Raw genomic sequence first — 20,427 nt, 5'->3', positions numbered from 1 at the left:
GGATGTCCTGACGTGCACGTGTTCTGATGTGCAGTGAATGGAGACCTCAGGACTGGGATCTCTCGTGGGTGCAGCAGGAAAAGGTATGTGCACATCTTTTCTACCTTTTTCTGTCGAGCGCCCAAGGGAAGCCCTCGACCGGGATTTCTAGGCCAATGTGGACAAGTGTGAAGTAATGCAGTTTGGGAGGAGCAACATGGGGATGCAGTATAATCTAAATTGCACTATTTTGAGGGGGCTGAAAGCACAGGGATGTGGGTGAATATTCACACATCCTTGAAGGTATCAGGGTAAGTTGATGAGGCAGTTAAGAAATATATGGGATACTTTTATTTGTAAATAGGAGCATTGAATACAAAACAAGGAAGTCATGCTAAAGCCATATAAATTACTGGTTAGGCCTCAGCTGGAGTATTGTATACAATTCTGGGCACCGCACTTTAAGAAGGATGTCAAGGCCTTGGAGAGGGTGCAGAGGAGATTTAGTGGAATGGTACCAGGATGAGGGACTTCAGTTATGTGAAGCGACTGGAGAAGCTGGAACTGTTCTCCTTGGAGCAAAGATGGTTTGGGGAGACCTAATAGAGGTGTTCAAAATTGAGGGCTTTGTTAGTATAAGCAAGGAGAAACTGGTTTCCTCTGGTAAGTGGCTTGGTGACCAGAGGTCATAGATTTAAAATTACTGGCAAAAGAACTCGAGGGGATAGTTCTTCACACGGAGGTTTGTTAAGATCTGAAAGGTTGGGAGAATCTGATTCCTTAGGAACTTCCAAAAGGCAATTGGACATGTACTTGAAGAAGACTAATTTTAGGGTTATGGGAAAAAGCTGCTGTGTGGGACTAAATTGGATAGCTCTTTCACAGAACCAGCACAGGCACGACAGGCTGAATGGCCTCCTTCTGTGCAGTAAGGTTTTCTGTCCTTTTCTCTCCAGACATTTTGTGCCTAATATCACCTTTGGTCATCCTGTGGTAGAATGTCTTCGAAAGGACCTTGGACAAGAACCCTTCTTTGGTAAGACTTTCCGCAGTAGTACCTCTATCTGCAGTTGTGTCAGTGATGTTGAAATAGTGGTACGAAGCAACGTGGGCAGCCTGGCTTTCCATTGCTACCAACTGGTAATACAGCCCCGCCACTATTAACCATTGGCATTATTGTCAATTGCGGAGATACCGCTTATAGCATCCATTTATTTTGTAGAAACAGCCGGGGGGGCCAGTGTTTTATTGGAGAGAAAGCCGATGATTGATGGCAGAGCTCCAGATTCATGCTGCCGGGAAATTGTTGGGAGCCAGCGGGTTTTCTCTCTCTCTGTCTCGGGAATTGTTTTTACCTCTGTCTGACCTGCCCTGATTTCCCACGGCCGCAGACTGTCCCTCACAGCTCTGGCTGAAACTCGTTGTTTACAATGTGTCTCCTTGGAAACACCATCACAAAGAAACTGCATTCAGAGATTTCCTGGGCAATTGGCTTTGATAAGTACTGTCCCCCAGTGAGCAACTATGATAAATGCTATTGAAACTCATCCCTCTGGTCCTCTACTCAGCTGCATTTTGAACTCCGTTTTGTTTTTGCTACATTAGCTGGTAGATTATTGCAAAAACGTATCACCTGAACAGTGTATAAATAAATTATAAAGCTGACCTGGATATTTTTGAAGGACAGAGCTATTTGCACTAGAAAATGCTCTGAGTGGCTCTCCATGATCACATGACCTGATTGCTGATTGGAGGATAAGCCACACCCAGAAGTTTCTCTGGCATGTGCAATTGGAACTGCCCAGCCCAAGTTCTGAGTGACATTGCAAAGTGTAATTTGAGCCATTCTGACTTCAGACCCCAGAGAGGATAGAGCTCCCCAAGCCGGCCCCAGTTCGTGCCCTGCCCCCCCCCCCCCCCCGGCCCCAGTTCGTGCCCTGCCCCCCCCCCCGGTCCCAGTTCGTGCCCTGCCCCCCCGCGGCCCCAGTTCGTGCCCTGCCCCCCCCCCCCCCGGCCCCAGTTCGTGCCCTGCCCCCCCCCCCCCGGCCCCAGTTCGTGCCCTGCCCCCCCCTGGCCCCAGTTCGTGCCCTGCCCCCCCCCCCCCGGCCCCAGTTCGTGCCCTGCCCCCCCCCGGCCCCGGTTCGTGCCCTGCCCCCCCCCCGGCCCCGGTTCGTGCCCTGCCCCCCCCGGCCCCGGTTCGTGCCCTGCCCCCCCCCCCCTGACCCCGGTTCGTGCCCTGCCCCCTCCCCCCGGCCCCAGTTCGTGCCCTGCCCCCCCCCCCCCCGGCCCCAGTTCGTGCCCTGCCCCCCCCCCCCGGCCCCGGTTCGTGCCCTGCCCCCCCCGGCCCCGGTTCGTGCCCTGCCCCCCCCGGCCCCGGTTCGTGCCCTGCCCCCCCCGGCCCCGGTTCGTGCCCTGCCCCCCCCCGGCCCCGGTTCGTGCCCTGCCCCCCCCCGGCCCCGGTTCGTGCCCTGCCCCCCCCCGGCCCCGGTTCGTGCCCTGCCCCCCCCCGGCCCCGGTTCGTGCCCTGCCCCCCCCCGGCCCCGGTTCGTGCCCTGCCCCCCCCCGGCCCCGGTTCGTGCCCTGCCCCCCCCCGGCCCCGGTTCGTGCCCTGCCCCCCCCCGGCCCCGGTTCGTGCCCTGCCCCCCCCCGGCCCCGGTTCGTGCCCTGCCCCCCCCCGGCCCCGGTTCGTGCCCTGCCCCCCCCCGGCCCCGGTTCGTGCCCTGCCCCCCCCCGGCCCCGGTTCGTGCCCTGCCCCCCCCCGGCCCCGGTTCGTGCCCTGCCCCCCCCCGGCCCCGGTTCGTGCCCTGCCCCCCCCCGGCCCCGGTTCGTGCCCTGCCCCCCCCCGGCCCCGGTTCGTGCCCTGCCCCCCCCCGGCCCCGGTTCGTGCCCTGCCCCCCCCCGGCCCCGGTTCGTGCCCTGCCCCCCCCCGGCCCCGGTTCGTGCCCTGCCCCCCCCCGGCCCCGGTTCGTGCCCTGCCCCCCCCCGGCCCCGGTTCGTGCCCTGCCCCCCCCCGGCCCCGGTTCGTGCCCTGCCCCCCCCCGGCCCCGGTTCGTGCCCTGCCCCCCCCCGGCCCCGGTTCGTGCCCTGCCCCCCCCCCGGCCCCGGTTCGTGCCCTGCCCCCCCCCGGCCCCGGTTCGTGCCCTGCCCCCCCCGGCCCCGGTTCGTGCCCTGCCCCCCCCCGGCCCCGGTTCGTGCCCTGCCCCCCCCCGGCCCCGGTTCGTGCCCTGCCCCCCCCCGGCCCCGGTTCGTGCCCTGCCCCCCCCCGGCCCCGGTTCGTGCCCTGCCCCCCCCGGCCCCGGTTCGTGCCCTGCCCCCCCCCGGCCCCGGTTCGTGCCCTGCCCCCCCCCGGCCCCGGTTCGTGCCCTGCCCCCCCCCGGCCCCGGTTCGTGCCCTGCCCCCCCCCGGCCCCGGTTCGTGCCCTGCCCCCCCCCGGCCCCGGTTCGTGCCCTGCCCCCCCCCGGCCCCGGTTCGTGCCCTGCCCCCCCCCGGCCCCGGTTCGTGCCCTGCCCCCCCCCGGCCCCGGTTCGTGCCCTGCCCCCCCCCGGCCCCGGTTCGTGCCCTGCCCCCCCCCGGCCCCGGTTCGTGCCCTGCCCCCCCCCCGGCCCCGGTTCGTGCCCTGCCCCCCCCCGGCCCCGGTTCGTGCCCTGCCCCCCCCCGGCCCCGGTTCGTGCCCTGCCCCCCCCGGCCCCGGTTCGTGCCCTGCCCCCCCCGGCCCCGGTTCGTGCCCTGCCCCCCCCCGGCCCCGGTTCGTGCCCTGCCCCCCCCCGGCCCCGGTTCGTGCCCTGCCCCCCCCCGGCCCCGGTTCGTGCCCTGCCCCCCCCCGGCCCCGGTTCGTGCCCTGCCCCCCCCCGGCCCCGGTTCGTGCCCTGCCCCCCCCCGGCCCCGGTTCGTGCCCTGCCCCCCCCCGGCCCCGGTTCGTGCCCTGCCCCCCCCCGGCCCCGGTTCGTGCCCTGCCCCCCCCCGGCCCCGGTTCGTGCCCTGCCCCCCCCGGCCCCGGTTCGTGCCCTGCCCCCCCCCGGCCCCGGTTCGTGCCCATCCACACCCCGGCCCCAGATGATTGAGACCGTTAGTGTTATATTGAGAGGCAACATGCACGCTTTAGAACTGGGATTTAATGTTTTTGCCCCACCATTGGCAGACGCGCCTTCAGACATTGAGGCCCCATGCTCAGCAATTGCAACCCCTTTCTATCTCCCTCGCCTCCTTTTAGACACCCTTTAAAATCCAGCTATGTAACCGAGCTTTTGGTCCATCTTTCTGCTGGCATCTATGTTTCACTCTCTGAAGCACTATGGGTTGTTTTTCTACGTTAAAGGTTGTGATTTTTGAAGGTCTTGCTCACCATTTGTAGAGCAGTTGTTATCTGCATTTGCAGGACCTAGCTTTGTCACTGCAGTGGGCTTAATAAATCTAACCTTTAAAAGTAACTGGTAGATAGGAATTTTTAAAAAGCGTTGCCTGCCACTGTGGGTTGTTTATTCTACAGATATGCACATGATGGTCTCGAAGCCAGAGCAGTGGGTGAAGCCGATGGCAGTAGCTGGTGCTAATCAGTACACATTCCATCTGGAAGCTACAAATAACCCAGGCTCACTCATCAAAGACATACGGGAAAACTTTATGAAGGTACGTGTAAAGGAATTGTTACTTTCAAAGAATTATGTCGAAAAGTATGAATAGCTTCAGTGCTGTCCGTAGTATTTGAATAAACGGGAATGGTCCGTATATAAAACTAACTGCTAGTTAGTTCTCTTCAACTATGGAAAACCAGCTGTCAATACAGTCATAGATTCTATCCTTCTTGTATGGAGAGAGCGTTTTGAGCTGTGTAACATTGGGACACCGTACTGGTAGGTACAGGTCTGTCACTGTATAATATGGATATAGTACTGGTGAGTACAGGTCAGTCGCTGTAACACTAGGGTACAGTACTGGTAGATACAGGTCTGTCACTATATAACACTGGGGTACAGTACTGCTACAGTGTAACTACTGTTAGGGGGCCTGTTACTACTCCCACCTGTGACTTATTTCCCTTAATATTTCTTATCTCTGTCCAAACTGATTCTACATCTTGATTATCCTTTATTAACAGCTTTTCCTTTCTGCCTATCCTTCCGAAATGTCAAATACCCCTGAGTATTCAGTTTCCAGCCTTGATCACCTTGCAACCACATCACTGTAATGGCTATCAGATCTTACCCATTTATTTCTATTTTTGCTGTCAACTCATCTATTTTGTTACGAATGCTGCGGAATTCAGATAAAGAGCTTTTAATTTTGTCTTATTATTTATCTCTACTCTGACCCCACTTTCTGATGCACTCTAATGTATATACGCACGGTCCCTTCCTGTCACACTCTGGTTATCACTATCCTGCACTATTGCCTTCTGCTTTCTCTTTGACTTTTTAAATTTCCGCTCACCTGATCTCTCTTCCCGCCCCCTCCACACCACCACCATTTAGTTTAATGCCCAATATACAGCTCTAGTTATTCTATTCACCAGGACACTGGTCCCAGCATGGTTCAATTGAAGCCCTTCCCAATGGAACAACTCCCTCTTATCCCAGTACTGGTGCCCATAAACCCATTTCTCCCACACCAATCTTTGAGCCAAGTGTTCATCTCTCTGATCTTATTTACCCTGTGCAACTTTGCTTGTGGCTCAGGTAGTAATCCAGAGATTATTACCTTTTTAAATTAGCCCCTAGCTGCCCATACTCCCTCAGCAGAACCTCTTTATTTGTCCTACTTATGTCGTTGGTACCTACGTGGACCACGACAACTGGATCTTCCCCTCCCACTCCAAGATCAGTCCAGAGGAGATGTCCTTAACCCTGGCAGGCAACACAGCCTTCAGGACTCATGCTCTCAGCTGCAGAGAACAGTATCTATCCCCCCCCAATGATATTGTCCCCTACCACTACAACGTTTCTTTATAGTACCCCCTCCCCCCCCCCCCCCCCCCCCACACTTGAATGGCCCCCTGTACCATTCTGTGGTCAGTTTGCTCATCCTCCCTGCAGTCCCTCATCCACACTGGGAGTAAGAGCCTCGAACCTGTTGGACAATAGCAAGGGCTGAGGCTCCTCCATCACTCCATCCTGAGTCCCCATACCTTCCTCACTTGTAGTCACACCCTCCTGTCCCTGACCACGGATTGAATTTGAATTAATTAATCTAATTGGATGACTAGCTCCTGATCGCGTCGTCCAGGTAACTCTCCCCCTCCCTGGGGCTCAGTTTAAGCCAGGAGTTGCTCCGTTTTTTTGGGGAGTAACCTGCTTTTTCTGGCGTAACTTAAAAATCCCCAGTTTCCCCAATCAATTTGCACCAACGTAACTCACTTAGTTATTTTTTTTTTACGTTAGTTTTTTTTCTCAAAAGGGGGCATTACCAGCCACCTACACCAGTTCTACCCATTTAGGCAACTTTGGTCAGCTAATAGTTACTCCATTTCTACTTATGTCAGCGTATGTGGCCACTCGAGAAAACCGTTGCGGAGAGTTAAAGAAATCAGCGCCGTTAGGTACATCGGAAGCCATTCGGCCTGGGATAGGGGCGGGAAGCGGAGAGGACCTGCACCTAAACCAACCAAGCCTTACCCTTAGCAATGTTTGCAAACAAAAAGTACTAACCATTCAATAAGAAATAAAACATTGAAGTCCTACCTTCATCTTCAAACTTGGCCCGGGAAGGCAGCAGGGGTGCGGGAGGCCACTCGGCCAGGGCTAGGGACGGGCAGGAGAACTGATAGTGCTCCTGCCTGCTGGTGATTTCTCTGTTCTCCTGCCCGCCCCTAGCCCAACAAAGGAGGCAGAATAAATAGAGAATTTTACCGAAAGGAGCCCAGCAACACAGGGAGGAAGAACATCGCCACACTCAAACTGGGACTGTTGTTGCAGACTCGCTGAACTACTACTCACGCGCGGACATCACCAGCGGACTCCACTGCGTATGTGCAGACGTCCCGGCACATTTTCCAGTGCAGAATGCAGGCTCCACCCGACTCGACTGGCCACGCTGCGCGACTGCAGTGAAGAGGCCGGACAACGGACAAAGTGGCAAAAAAAATTTCCGACACACCTCGGAACGTAGATAAGCGGCGCAACTCTGGTAAGTGCGCCGAAAAACGGGCTCGGACAAATTTGAGGCCCTGATGTGTCTGCAGCTTGTATTCCAGTTCATCAGCGTGGAGCCGAAGTTCCTCGAGCTGCAGACACTTGCTGCAGATGTGGTTGCCGTGGACCTCAATGTGGTCAGTTTGCTCATCCTCCCTGCAGGCCCTGTTCTTGTTCACATAGGGAGTAAGAACCCTGTACCTGTTGGACAAGGGCAAGGCCGAGGCTCCTCTAATGCTATATTCTGGATCCCCACTCGTAGTCACACCCTCCTGTCCCTGACCACGGACCAAATTTGAATTATTTAACCTAAGGGGTGTGACTGTCCCCTGAAACACAGCATCCAGGAAAAACTCTCCCCCTCCCTGATGTATTGCAGTGTCTGAAGCTCGGACTGCAGCTCATCAACTCTGAGCCGAAAAATCTATCAACCTCAGCTTTAAAATTAACTATTTAACTGTGTATCGATTGCCCTTTGTGGAAGAGAGCTCCAAACTTCTACCACTCTTTGCACGTAGAAGTGTTTCTTAACCACTCCTGAAAGGCCTGGCTCTAATTTTTAGACTATGCCCTCTAATCCTAGACTCCCCAGCCAGCAGAAATAATTTCTCTCTCTCTCTCTCTCTCTCTCTCTCTCTCTCGCGCTCCCCTATCAGTTCTCCTTAATATCTTGAAAACTTTGATCAAGTCACCCCTTAACATTCTAAATTCCAGGGAATACAACCCTAGTTGGTGTAATTGCTTTCCTCATAATTTAACCCTTGGAGTCCAGGTATTATTCCAGGCCAATATATCATTCCTACTTTGTCGTGCCCAGAACTGCTCACCATACACCAGATGTAGTCGATCCAGGGCTTGTACAGCTGTAGCATGACTTCTAACCCCTTGTATTCTAGTCCTCTCATTATAAAGGCAAGCATTCCATTAGCCTTTTTGATTATTTTCTATTTTAATCAATGTACATGGACCTCCAAGTCTCTTTGAATCTCCACTGTTTTTAGCTTTTCACCATTTCAGAAAGTGCTCTGTTTTATCCATTTTAGGTCCAAAGTGGATGACCTCACATTTGCCTGCATTGAAATTTATTTGCCAGTTTTGCCCATGCGTTTAATCTATTATCACTTTATAATTTTATGCTTCCATTTACACTGCTTACAATGCTGCCTATCTTTGTTTTATCGATAAACCTGGCTCTCTATGCCATCATCAAAGTTGCTAATAAATACTGTGAAGGGTTGAGGCCCCAACACAGATACCTGTGGGACACTACATCACCTGCCAATTTGAGTACCAACCCATTATTCCTACTCTGTCTCCTGCCGCTCAGCCAATTTCCTAACTAGGTCAATAACTTGCCTTCATTTCCAGGAGCTTCAACTTTAACTAACAGTCTCTTTAGAAGAGGCTTTATCAAATGCCCTCTGGAAGTTCATATAAATAACATCCATAGACATTCTCTTGTCCACCTCTTCAAAAAAAAAAATTCTACCAGGTTTGTCAGGCATGACCTACCTTTACAAATCCAAGCTGGCTCTATCTGATCAGCTTAAAATTGTCAAGGTGCTCAGTTACTCTATCCTTAATTATAGACTGGTCATCATCATAGGTAGTCCCTCAGAATCGAGGAAAACTTGCTTCCACTCTTAAAATGAGTCCTTAGGTGGCTGAACAGTCCAAAACGTGAACCACAGTCCCTGTCACAAGTGGGACAGGTAGTTGTTGAGGATAATGCTTGGCCAACTGGTCTATAATCCCTGGTTTCTCTCTTGTCATTCTTAAATAGTGGAGTTACAGGCGCAATTTTCCAATCTAAAAGAAAGTTTCCCGAATCGATAGAACTTTGGAAGATTATAGTTAGGGCATCTGCAATGTGCTCACCCACTTCTTTCTTTAGAACCTTGAGGTGGAAACTATCTGGTCCTGGGGATTTTTCATTCTAGTGCCATTATTTTCTTCATTACTGTTGTTTTGCTTACGTTAATTTTGTTGAGTCCACGTCCCTGATTCAATATTAGTTTCCTTGGGATGTTCGGCATGCTATCCTCTTCCTCTACTGTAAATACTGCCGCAAAGTAATTATTCTACATGTCTGCCATTTCCTTTATTCATTTACAATATCATCGTTATCACATTGCTCCTGACCACCTTACTTCTCTTAATATAATTGTAAACAAAATTGTGTTGATTTTGATATCCCTTGCAATTTTCTTTTCATACTCCCTTTTTGTAGCTCTTACTATCTGTTTTGTCATCTTTTGTTCTTTGTATCTCTCCCAATCTCCAGGATCTGTGCTAGTTTTTGCATTCTTGCATGCTTTTTCTTTTAGTTTTATGTTGTCTCTTACCTCTTTAGCTGTTTTTGGCAATAGAGCTCTTGCCCCTCGGGTATTAACTGGTTCTGTATCGCATTAAATTCTTTGAACATCTCCCACTGATCTTCTGTCGTTTTACCCATTCACCGATTTGCTCAATCTCATCACATTGAACTCAACCTTTCCTAAATCTAGAATCTTAGCTGTTTCGCAATTCTCCCTTTCAAACACTACATTGAACTCAATCATATGATTGCTATTGGATAAATGGTTGTGCATCGTTGGGCTGTCAACTAAATCTGGCTCATTACTCCTTGCTAAATCTAATCTGGCACACCCCCTTGTTGCATTCAGGAAATATTGTTGTAGAAAACTATCCCAAACACGCACAAGAAATTCACTACCTGACATTAGCTAGTCTGCTTATCCAAATCTATATCAGTTAAAATGCCCCATTGAAATCACTCTGCCTTTGTTGCACCCTTGTCTAATCTCTGCATTTATACAATCTGTCACTTCAGAGCTACCAGAGGGCCTACACACCACTCTGACTACAGTCTTGAATCCTTTTCTATTAATTCTACCCGTAAAGTTCTCTCTGCCTGCTTACCTCTCGTTATATCCTCTCATCATTGAAGTGATTTCATTCTTAATCACTAAGGTTACTCCTCCCCTACACTCTGTACTACTTGCCAGTGAATTCCCATTCTCTCTCAGTTCCTGTCGTCACTCTGTTTAGCAGATTTTCCCAACTCTGCGCACAGCTCCCAGTGCTGCTTTAAAATACCAAATACACTAATGAGGTGTGCTAGAACTTTTTAGGGCAATGGTTTTAAAACTAGCGCTAAAGGTCACGTAAACTCTCGGTGCGCTGAATGCAATTTGCACTTAAAATTCCTCGATCTTTTGCTCCGGTTACGCCGATAGCGGCCGAATTGCGCGGAAGAAAACAGCACAATTATGTGGAAACTCCAGGCCTATTTAAAAACCCCAGTAACGCATATGCTTTTTTCAACCACCTTTTCAGCTTGCTCTGTCACCTTTTGAGGATTTGTGTACATGGACACCAAGGTCTCTCTGCTCATCTACATTTTTCAAAATCGTGCCATTTATATTAGTCCTCCCAAAGTGCATCACTTCACCCTTCTCTGCATTGAATTCCTTCTGTTCTGCTTCTGCCCATTTCAGCATCCTTGTACATCATCCTGAGGCCTAGAAGTATCCTCATCACTACTATTTTGCCAAGTTTCGTATCATCTGCAAACTTTATAATGCTGCTCTCTACACCAGAATGTAGGTCGTTTACTCGTTTATAAAAATTGTAAAGAGTAATGGACCCAAAACTTTCCCTTGTAACACCACTGCAACCATTTCCAAGTCTGAAAAATGTCCATCTTCTGCTTCCTGTCACTCAACCTGGCTAACTTCTTGCACTTTATGGGCCCAAGTTTCCACATGATTTGCGCCTGATTTTTAGGAGCAACTGGTGGAGAACGGACTATCTTAGAAATCGCAATTCTCCACATTTTTTTTTCTGCAGTTCTAGTCAGGTAGAACAGTTCCACTTTGGAACAGAATTTTTTCTTCAAAAGGGGGCGTGTCCGGCCACTGACGCCTGATTTCAAAGTTTCCACAGTGAAAACGTACTCCAAACTAACTTAGAATGGAGCAAGTGAAGATTTTTGTAGAACTGAAAAAACCTGTTCTACACATTAAAAAAATCAGGTGCAGGTTACAAATTAGGCGTCCAGAACGAGGTGGGGGGGGGGGGGGGGGGGGAGGGAAGTCATTAAATTCTATAATAAATCCTTATTTATACTTATACAAATATTATACAAATAAATCCAACCTGAATAAACATAAGCAAAGAAAAGATTAAATAAACCATCTTCCTACCTGTGTGAAAGTGCTTCAGGCAGGCCTTTCGGGACCGAAGGCTGAACGGGCCGGCCCGAGACTTCGGGCAGGGCCCGTCCCCAGCACCAGATTTACAGGTAGGTGGCGTTGGTTCGGTTCGGGGTGGGGAGGAGGAGGAGGGAGGAGGGAGGAGGGGCAGCCCGGGTCCAGTCGGTGGGGGGCGGAGCGGGAGTCGGGTCGGGTCCAGTCGGGGGGGAGCGGGTGTCGGGTCCGGTCCGGAGACAAGCGGGTGTCGGTTCTGGTCGTGCTGCGCTGCGCCGAGGGCCAGAGGACCTGCAGGGAGGTGGAGAATACGGAGGATTTTTTTAGGCGCACTTTGTGGCGCGAAAAACTGGCGTCCAGGTCGGGACTGCGCCGTTCTAGGCGCATGTGGAAACTTGGGCCCTATATGTTTATAAAATGTTTAAGGGTTCAACTTCATGTTGCCTGCTAACCTTTTTTCGTAACCTCCCTTTGCCTCCTGTATTAACTTTTTCAATTCCCTCCTGTACTTTCCATAATCTTCCTGGTTATTAACTGACTTGCTCCTGACATTTGTCATAAGCCTCCTTTTTCTGTTTTATTTTAACTTTTATATCCTATCATCCTGGGCGCATCAGCCTTACACAACTTTGAAATATGCCAACAAATTTGCTCATCTGTCTTCCAATTGTTCGGAGCTCTATTTAAAAATAAAAAAATCTCCAAGCAATGTAACAGCTCCCCCCTGTTCCTCAACCCAAGCCAAATAGATTAAATCCTAGAACCATCGAGTAAATCCTTCCAATTTAGGAATTGTAACGTCATCCTTAATCAATACTGCCACACCCCTTGCTCTCTTTTTTTTCTTTTCTATCATTCCTGAATACTTGGTAACCAGGAATATTAATGCATTCCTGGCCTTGTTTCAGCCATGTCTCTGTTAATGCAACCACGTCATAATCCTCCCATGTGGCAACTTGTGCCTGCAGCTCACCAACCTTATTAGCTGCACTACGTACTTTGATGTGCATACAATTCAATACTCCTTTGTCATCTTTGCTATTTTGCTCAATCTGGTCCCTACAACTTTTGGTATATTTCTAATTTTACGACTGTTTATATTTCTCTGTCCTCTGATCTCATTTCTGCTCCTCTCTGCTATTTCCTGGTTCCCCTCCCCCTACCAAAACCCTCCCCAACAGTACTGGTTAACCTTTCAGCGAGAACATTGGTCCCGGCTTTGTTCAGGTGCACCCCGTCCATCTTGTGCAGGTGCCCCTTTCCCCAGAACCAGCCCCAATGCCCCAAGAATCTAAAACCCTCCCTCCTGCACCAGCTCTCCAGCCACGCATTTACCTGTTTTTATACTCACTAGCACGTGGCAGTGGGAGTAATCCTGACATTACTACCTTTTTGAGGTTCTGTTTTTTTAATCTTTTTCCTAGCTCCTGAAACTCTGCCTGATTGACCTCAACACTTCCTCTACCTATGTCATTGGTTCCAGTATGGACCACGACTTCTGGCTGTTCCCCTTCCCCTCGCAGAATGTCCTGCAGCCGCTCGGTGATATCCTTTACCCTGGCACCAGGGAAGCTACATACCATTTGGGAATCACATAGCATTGAAGTGAGTAGGTTAACTACAACATAAGTATGATGTCCCTGTGTATTCACTCAGCACTGTCAGTTCTAGGTCTGTACTTGGAACTACCCCCTGCCCAGTAAACATATGTAACCTAAGATGGGGCTGCAAATTCCACAATTGTTTCCAGTCATGTTGGATGTTTTCTGTGCCAATTCTCAACTACTAGAATCCTTTTGCTGATAAAGCCAAAACGGGACTTGATTCCCTCAACCATCCGTCACTGGGATAAACAAGCTGCTCAGATCGACTGTTGGCCTCTTAACTATTTCAGTGGTCTCTTGTCATGCAGTTACTCTCAGTAACCGCACCAAGCCCTGCTTGTTGTGCAGTGAACATTGGGGGAGGAGGAGGAAAGAGATGTATTTGGGGGGGGGGGGGGAGATGATGTATTTGGGGGGGGGGGGGGAAGGAGATGATGTATTTGGGGGGGAGGGGGGGAAGGAGATGATGTATTTGGGGGGGGAGGGGGGGAAGGAGATGATTTATTTGGGGGGGGGGGAAGGAGATGATGTATTTGGGGGGGGAGGGAAGGAGGAGATGTATGGGGGGGGGGAAGGAGGAGATGTATGGGGGGGGGGAAGGAGGAGATGTATGGGGGGGGGGAAGGAGGAGATGTATGGGGGGGGGAAGGAGGAGATGTATGGGGGGGGGAAGGAGGAGATGTATGGGGGGGGGGGAAGGAGGAGATGTATGGGGGCGGGGGGAGGAGGAGATGTATGGGGGCGGGGGGAGGAGGAGATGTATGGGGGCGGGGGGAGGAGGAGATGTATGGGGGCGGGGGGAGGAGGAGATGTATGGGGGCGGGGGGAGGAGGAGATGTATGGGGGCGGGGGGAGGAGGAGATGTATGGGGGGGGGGAGGAGGAGATGTGTGGGGGGGGGGAAAGGAGGAGATGTATGGGGGGGGGGAAGGAGGAGATGTATGGAGAGGGGGGAGCAGGAGATGTATGGGGGGGGGGGAGGAGGAGATGTAGGGGGAGGGGAAGGAGGAAATGTATGGCGGGGGGGAGCAGGAGATGTATGGGGGGGGGAAGAGAGAAGAGAGATGGAGGTGTGGGGGGTGGAAGAGAGAGAAAGAGAGAGACGGGGGTGATGGGGAAAAGAGACTGGGCGAGAAAGAGAGAGACTGGGGGTGCGGGGGGGAGGGGGGAAGGAGGGAGGGAGAGAGAGAGAGAGAGAGAGAGAGAGAGAGAGAGAGATTGGGGGGGGGGGGAAATAGAGAGACTGGGGGGGGGGGGAAAGAGAGTGACTGGGTGGGGTGGGGGGGGGAAAGAGACGGGAGGGGGGGAGAGATTGAGACTGGTGGAGGGGGAGGAGAGACAGACAGACAGTCTGGTGGGGGGAAAAGAGAGAAAGAGGTGGGTGAAGAGAGAGACTGGGGGAGGTGGGGAGAGAGAAAGAGAGACACGGCGGTGGGGTGGGGCAAGAGGGGTGTGAGTGAGACTGAAGAGAGAGAGAGACAGACAGACAGACAGACTGGGGGGTGGGGGGGGAGGAAGAGAGAGAGAGACTGTGGGGGGGGGGCGGCTGAGAAAAGAGAGAGGGTGGGGGGGTGGCTGAGAAAAAGAGAGAGAGAGAGAGAGAGAGAGAGACGGGGAGGGGGCTGAAGAGAGAAAGAGACTGGGGGGTGCAGGTTGATAGAGACTGGGGGAGGGGGGAGAGTGTTGGATAGCCTATACTGAGGAGGACTGCATAAATTACAAGGAGACATTAATAAATGCAGAATGGGCATGTGAATTTCAACACAGGTATGAGGTATTACATGTTGGTAATAAAAATAAGGAGTTCACATAATACTGGGAGAATAAGAAACTGGGGTAGAGGAGCAAAGGTACAAGTATACATCACTAAAAGTAGCGACTCGGGTTAATGCCATTTTTGAAAAAGGCAAACCAAGCACTAGAGTTTATGTTTAACGAGATGGAATTGAAAACTAGAGATGTTATGCTAAACTTATCGAACAACTGTGGTGTAACCAAGGAAGTACAACGTACAGTTCTGGTCACCATATTGTAAAAAGGATATAGAGGCACTGGAGAGGGTACAAAAAAGATCTACAAGAATGATACCAGAAATGTGAGGTTATACCTATCAGGAAAAGATGAACAGTCTTGGACTCTTTTTCTCTTGAAAGGGGTGACCCGATAAAGGTCTTTAAAATTATGAAAGGTTTTGATCGAGTAGACACAGAATGTTTCCACTTGAGGAAGAGCAAAACTAGATGCCATCAATATAAGATAGCCACCAATAAATCAAATGAGGAATTCAGAAGGAACATCTTTATCCAGTGAGTGGTGAGAATGGAACTCGCTATCACATGGAGTAGTTGAGGCGAATAGTATAGATACATTTAAGGGGAAGCTAGATAAGCATATGAGGGAGAAGGGAATAGAGGGTTATGCTGATAGATTTAGATGAGGAATGACAGAAGGAGGCTGAAGTGGTGCATAAACGCCAGCATGGCCTATTTCTGTGCTGTATATGACCTGCATGACACAGGAAATAAAAGTTAAAACAAAATAGAAAAAGGAGGCTTATGACAAATGTCAGGAGCAAGATTCAGTTAATAACTAGGAAGATTATGAAAAGTACAAGAGGGAAATAAAAAAGTTAATATGGGAGGCAGAGAGGTTATGAGAAAGATTTATATGGCAACATTACATTGATTCTTAAAACATTTTATGAACATGTAAGTGGTTTACTAGGGAAAAGTTGGGCCCATTAAGAACTCAAATGGAAATCTTCATGTAGAAGCAGAGGACATGGCAAAAATATTAAATGAGTACTTTGCTTCTGTCTTCACAAAGGAAGGTTATACTATAAGATGAGGAAAGTTATGGACAGAATAGTAATAGAGAAGACATACTAAAAAGATTAGCATTACTGAAAGTTGGTAAGTCACCTGTTCCAGATGGAGTGTATCCTAGGTTGCTGAAAGAAGCTAAGTTAGAAACAGCAGAGGCATTGGTCACAATCTTTCAGTCCTCATTGGATACTGGATTAGTGCTGGAGGACTGGAGGTTACTAATGTTATACCACTATTCAAGCAAGGGGAGAGGGATAAACCAGGGAACTAACAGGCCAGACAGCCTAACATCGGCGGTGGGAAAGTTATTGGAAACCATTATCGGGGACAAAATAAACTTTCATTTGGAAAGGCATAGGAGAGCCGGCATAGTTGTTAAAGGTAAAGTAGGGAAGTTAGCTAAACTTGTATCATCATCATAGGTAGTCCCTCGAATCGAGGATGACTTGCTTCCACGTCAAAAAGTTCACAGGTGTTTCAGTGAAGGACCTAAAATGCCAGGTCCCAAACTAAATCTTGAAGGGTGGAAGATGCCTGTTTGTGTATTTTTTTTAACATGGGGTGGCCGTTGCACACCAACCACCACACAGGCTTGACAGAGCTAGGTCTTGGTCCAGTAGCAAGGATTAACCAAGACAACTGGAGACCAGCTCTGCTGCACGGACCTAGTGCACGCACACATCGCAGTGTGGGCTGGCCCGTGCTGGCCCTGGGCCCTCGCCTCTTCTGGGCCCTGAACTCTCCTCTCCTGGGTGCCGATCACGTCCCTCTACAAACTCTCGCCGCTCCTTCGCCCCGACCTCGCTGCTCCTGCAGTGCCTGCCCACGCTCCAATCATCGACCTGGACCTTGGTGACGTCACTCTTCGCTGCCGTTGCTTTCCTGCTCCAGCACTTGCTGCTCCCTGGAGTGGTATGCCGCCTCGCTGCTCCTCGGCCTGTTCTGATGATGCTCGCAGACCGGGGGGCCGCTCAGCCTGCTTTGGTTAGACTGACTTTGGTTAGACTACAATTAGAGTACTGCATATAATTCTTATCGCCATATTATAAATAGGATATAGGGGGTGCAAAAAAGATTTACAAGGAAGATACCAGAAATGAACAGAGAAGGCTGAGGGGTCTTTAAAATTATGAAAGATTTTGGAGTAGATACAGAGAGCATGTTTCCACTTGTGGGAAAGAGCAAAACTAGAGGTCCATCAGTATAAGATAGCCATCAAGAAATCTAATAGGGAATTCAGAAGAAACTTCTTTACCTAGTGAGTGGTAAGAATGTGGAACTCACTACCACAGGGAGTGGTTGAAGTGAATAGTATAGAGCATTTAAGGGGAGGCTAGATGAGTATATGAGGAAGGAGGATTATGTGGATAGATTTAGATGGGGAAAGATTGGAGGAGGTTCAAGTGGAGCATAAATAGCTGGTTGGGCTGAATGGCCTGTTTCTGTGCCTTATATCCTATGTAATCATATGTAGACCTAGACTCTGATGTAGGGAGCAGCATTATAAAGTTTGCAGAAGATATGAAAATTGGCAAAGTAGTAGATCGTGATGAGGTTAGTTATAGTCGGACCGGGGTCAAGCAGGGCTGCGTCATCGCCCAAACCCTCTTCTCAATCTTCCTCACTGCCATGCTCCACCTCACAATTGACAGTGGAACTAAACTACAGAACCAGTGGGAAGCTGTTCAGCCTTCACCGTCTCCAGGCCAGGTCCAAGACCACTCCAACCTCTGTCGTCGAGCTACAGTACACGGACGCGCCTGCGTCTATGCACACACTGAGGCTGAACTGCTGGACATAGTCGACGTATTTACCGTGGCATATGAAAGCATGGGCCTTACGCTAAACATCAGTAAGATAAAGGTCCTCCACCAGCCTGACATCGCTGCACAGCACTGCCCCCTCCCAGACATCAAAATCCATGACGCGGCTCTGGACAATGTGGACCACTTCCCTTATCTCAAGAGCCTCCTAACAACAAGAGCAGGCATGGACGACGAGATCCAACACCGCCTCCAGTGCAGCCTTTGGCCGCCTAAGGAAAAGAGTGTCTGAAGACCAGGCCCTCAAAACTGTCAGCAAGCTCATGGTCTACAGGGCCGTAGTAATATCCGCCCTCCTGTATGGCTCAGAGACGTTGACCATGTACATGAGAAATAACACCAGCGATGTCTCCAAGATCCTACAAATCCCCTGGGAGGACAGATGCACAAACATTAGCGTCCTCATCCAGGCCAACATTCCCAGCATTGAAGCACTGACCACACTTGATCAGCTCCGCTGGGCAGGCCACATAGTTCGCATGCCAGACACGAGATCCCAAAGCAAGCACTCTACTCAGAACTCCTACATGGCAAGCGAGTCCCAGGTGGGCAGAGGAAATGTTTCAAGGACACCCTCAAAGCCTTGATAAAATGCAGCATCCCCACTGACACCTGGAAATCCCTGGCCAAAGACCGCCCTAAGTGGAGGAAGTGCATCCGGGAGGGCGCTGAGCTCCTTGAGTATCATCGCTGAGAGTATGCAGAAATCAAGCGGAAGGAGCGTGCAGCAAACCAGGCTCCCTACCCACCCTTCCCCCTCAACCACTGTCCCACCTGTGACAGAGACTGTGGTTCTCGTATTGGACTGTACAGCCACCTAAGAATTCATGCTAAGAGTGGAAGCAAGTCTTCCTCGATTCTGAGAGACTGCCTATGATGATGATGCGTTATAGGCCTCAATGACATGGCAAATGGAGTTCAATGCAGAGAAGTGTGAAGCGATACACTTTGAGAGGACTAATATGGAAAGACCGTATACTATAAATGGCACGATTTTGAAAAGTGTAGATGAGCAGCGAGACCTTGATGTCCATATACACACATCCACAAAGGTGGCAGGGCAAGTTGATGAGGTGGTTTAAAAAAGCACATGGGTTACTTGGATTTATAAATAGAGGAATAGAATATAAAAGCAAAGAGGTCATACTAGAACTTTATAAATCACTGGTTAGGCCTCAGCTGGAGTATTGTGAACAATTCAGGGCACCACAATTCAGGAAAGACGTAAAGGGTACAGAAGAGATTTACCAGAATGTTACCGGGGATGCGGGACTTCAGTTATGGGATGATGAGAGGTTAGTAAAATTGGGACTGTTCTCTTTAGAACCGAAGGTTAAGTGGTGACCTGATAGAGGTTCTCAAGGTGAGAGGTTTTGATAGGAGTAGATAGAGAAAAATTATTTTCTGGCAGGTGGGTCAATAACTCGAGGTCTTAAATTTAAAATCATTGCAAAAAGGTCTAGAGGGGAGATGAGAAGAATAGTTTTCACTGAGTTGTCAGGATCTGGAACGCTCTACCTGAAAAGGTGGTGGAAGTTGATTCCATAAATGATTTTAAAAGGGATTCGGACAGATACTTGCCCCTGTGAGGTCGGCGAGTCGGTAAGCCCTGTGAGGTCGGGAGTTCGGAGGTCGATGAGGTGAGTTGGTAAGTAGCACTCTTTCCTCTTATTTCTTTTTAAGTAGATTTTAAACTAGATAAGGCTAACTAGAGGGATGGCAGTGTAGCTCAGTCCCATGGAGTGCATATCCTGCAGCATGTGAGAAGTCTTGGATGCTTCGCACATCCTAGACAACCATGTGTGCAGGGGGTGTCTCCAACTTCAACTGCTCGAGCTCCACGTTTTGGAACTGGAGCAGCAGGTGGAGTCAATAAGGTGCATCTGCGAGGCTGAGAACGATGTGGATAGCAAGTTTCAGGAGGTGGTCACCCCGCAGCTTAATGGCGTGCAGGTAGAGGGGAAGTGGGTGACCACCAGACGTAGTAAGTGTGCTAGGCAGGTAGTGCAGGAGTCCCCCCATGAGTCCATCTCGCTTTCAAACCAATATTCACTTCTGAATATCGGTAAGGAAGATGATGTCTCTGGGGAGTGCAGCCAGAGCCAATTTGGGGGGGGGGGGGGGGGTGCAGGCAAAGAACAAAAGAGTCCTAGTGATAGGGAATTCTATAGTTAGGGGAACAGACAGATGTTTCTGCGGCCGTAGGCGTGACTCCCGAATGGTTTTGTGCCTCCCTGATGCCAGGGTCAAGGATGTCACAGGGCATCCTTTTGGGGGGGGGGGGGGGGGGGTAAACATATTGGGACCAATGACATAGGTAAAATAAGGGATGAGGTCCGACAGGAAGAATTCAGGGAGCTAGGAAGAAAATGAAAGGGTAGGACCTCAAAGGTAGTAATCTCCGGGTTACTACTAGTGCCACGAATAGAAGGATGGAGAGGATGAACACGTGGCTGGAAAGTTGGTGTAGGAGGGAGGGCTTTAAATTCTTGAGGTATTGAGACCACTTCTGGGGGAGATGGGACCTGTACAAACCGGACAGGTTGCACCTCAACAGCGGCGGGAACAATAGCCTCGCGGGGAGTTTTGCTAGTGCTGTTGGGGAGAGTTTAAACTAGCTTGGCAGGGGATGGGAACCCGAGAACAAATTCATAAGGGAAGGCAGTAAAGCTGAAATTGGATAGCAAGAATCTAGAAAGCGAATCTGTAAGACAGGGTTTAGTATGTAGTAAGCAAGGAGGTCTTCCTGTGCTGAATGGTATATACTTTAATGCAAGGAGTATGGCGAATGAGGCAAGAGCACAGGGTAGACACTTGTGAGTATGACATTTATAGCCATTACAGAAACACGGCTGAAAGAGG

At 50.4% G+C, this 20,427-nt stretch overlaps 1 protein-coding gene across 2 annotated transcripts in view; it reads left to right on the top strand.

Moving 5' to 3' along the window:
• rpe (ribulose-5-phosphate-3-epimerase) overlaps window positions 1–20,427 on the top strand; it is a 35,252-nt gene that overhangs the window by 6,088 nt on the left and 8,737 nt on the right. For both annotated transcript variants that reach the window (XM_070876260.1, XM_070876259.1), the window contains exons 2-3: window positions 936–1,015; window positions 4,466–4,605. In XM_070876260.1, the coding sequence (XP_070732361.1) occupies window positions 936–1,015; window positions 4,466–4,605 (220 nt within the window). The remainder of the gene's footprint in view (window positions 1–935; window positions 1,016–4,465; window positions 4,606–20,427) is intronic.

The sequence above is a fragment of the Pristiophorus japonicus genome, chromosome 3 (assembly GCF_044704955.1).
Source record: "Pristiophorus japonicus isolate sPriJap1 chromosome 3, sPriJap1.hap1, whole genome shotgun sequence".
NCBI lineage: Eukaryota > Metazoa > Chordata > Chondrichthyes > Pristiophoridae > Pristiophorus > Pristiophorus japonicus.
Note: the sequence above shows the minus strand (reverse complement) of the source record. Positions and strands in the feature narration are given on the sequence as shown.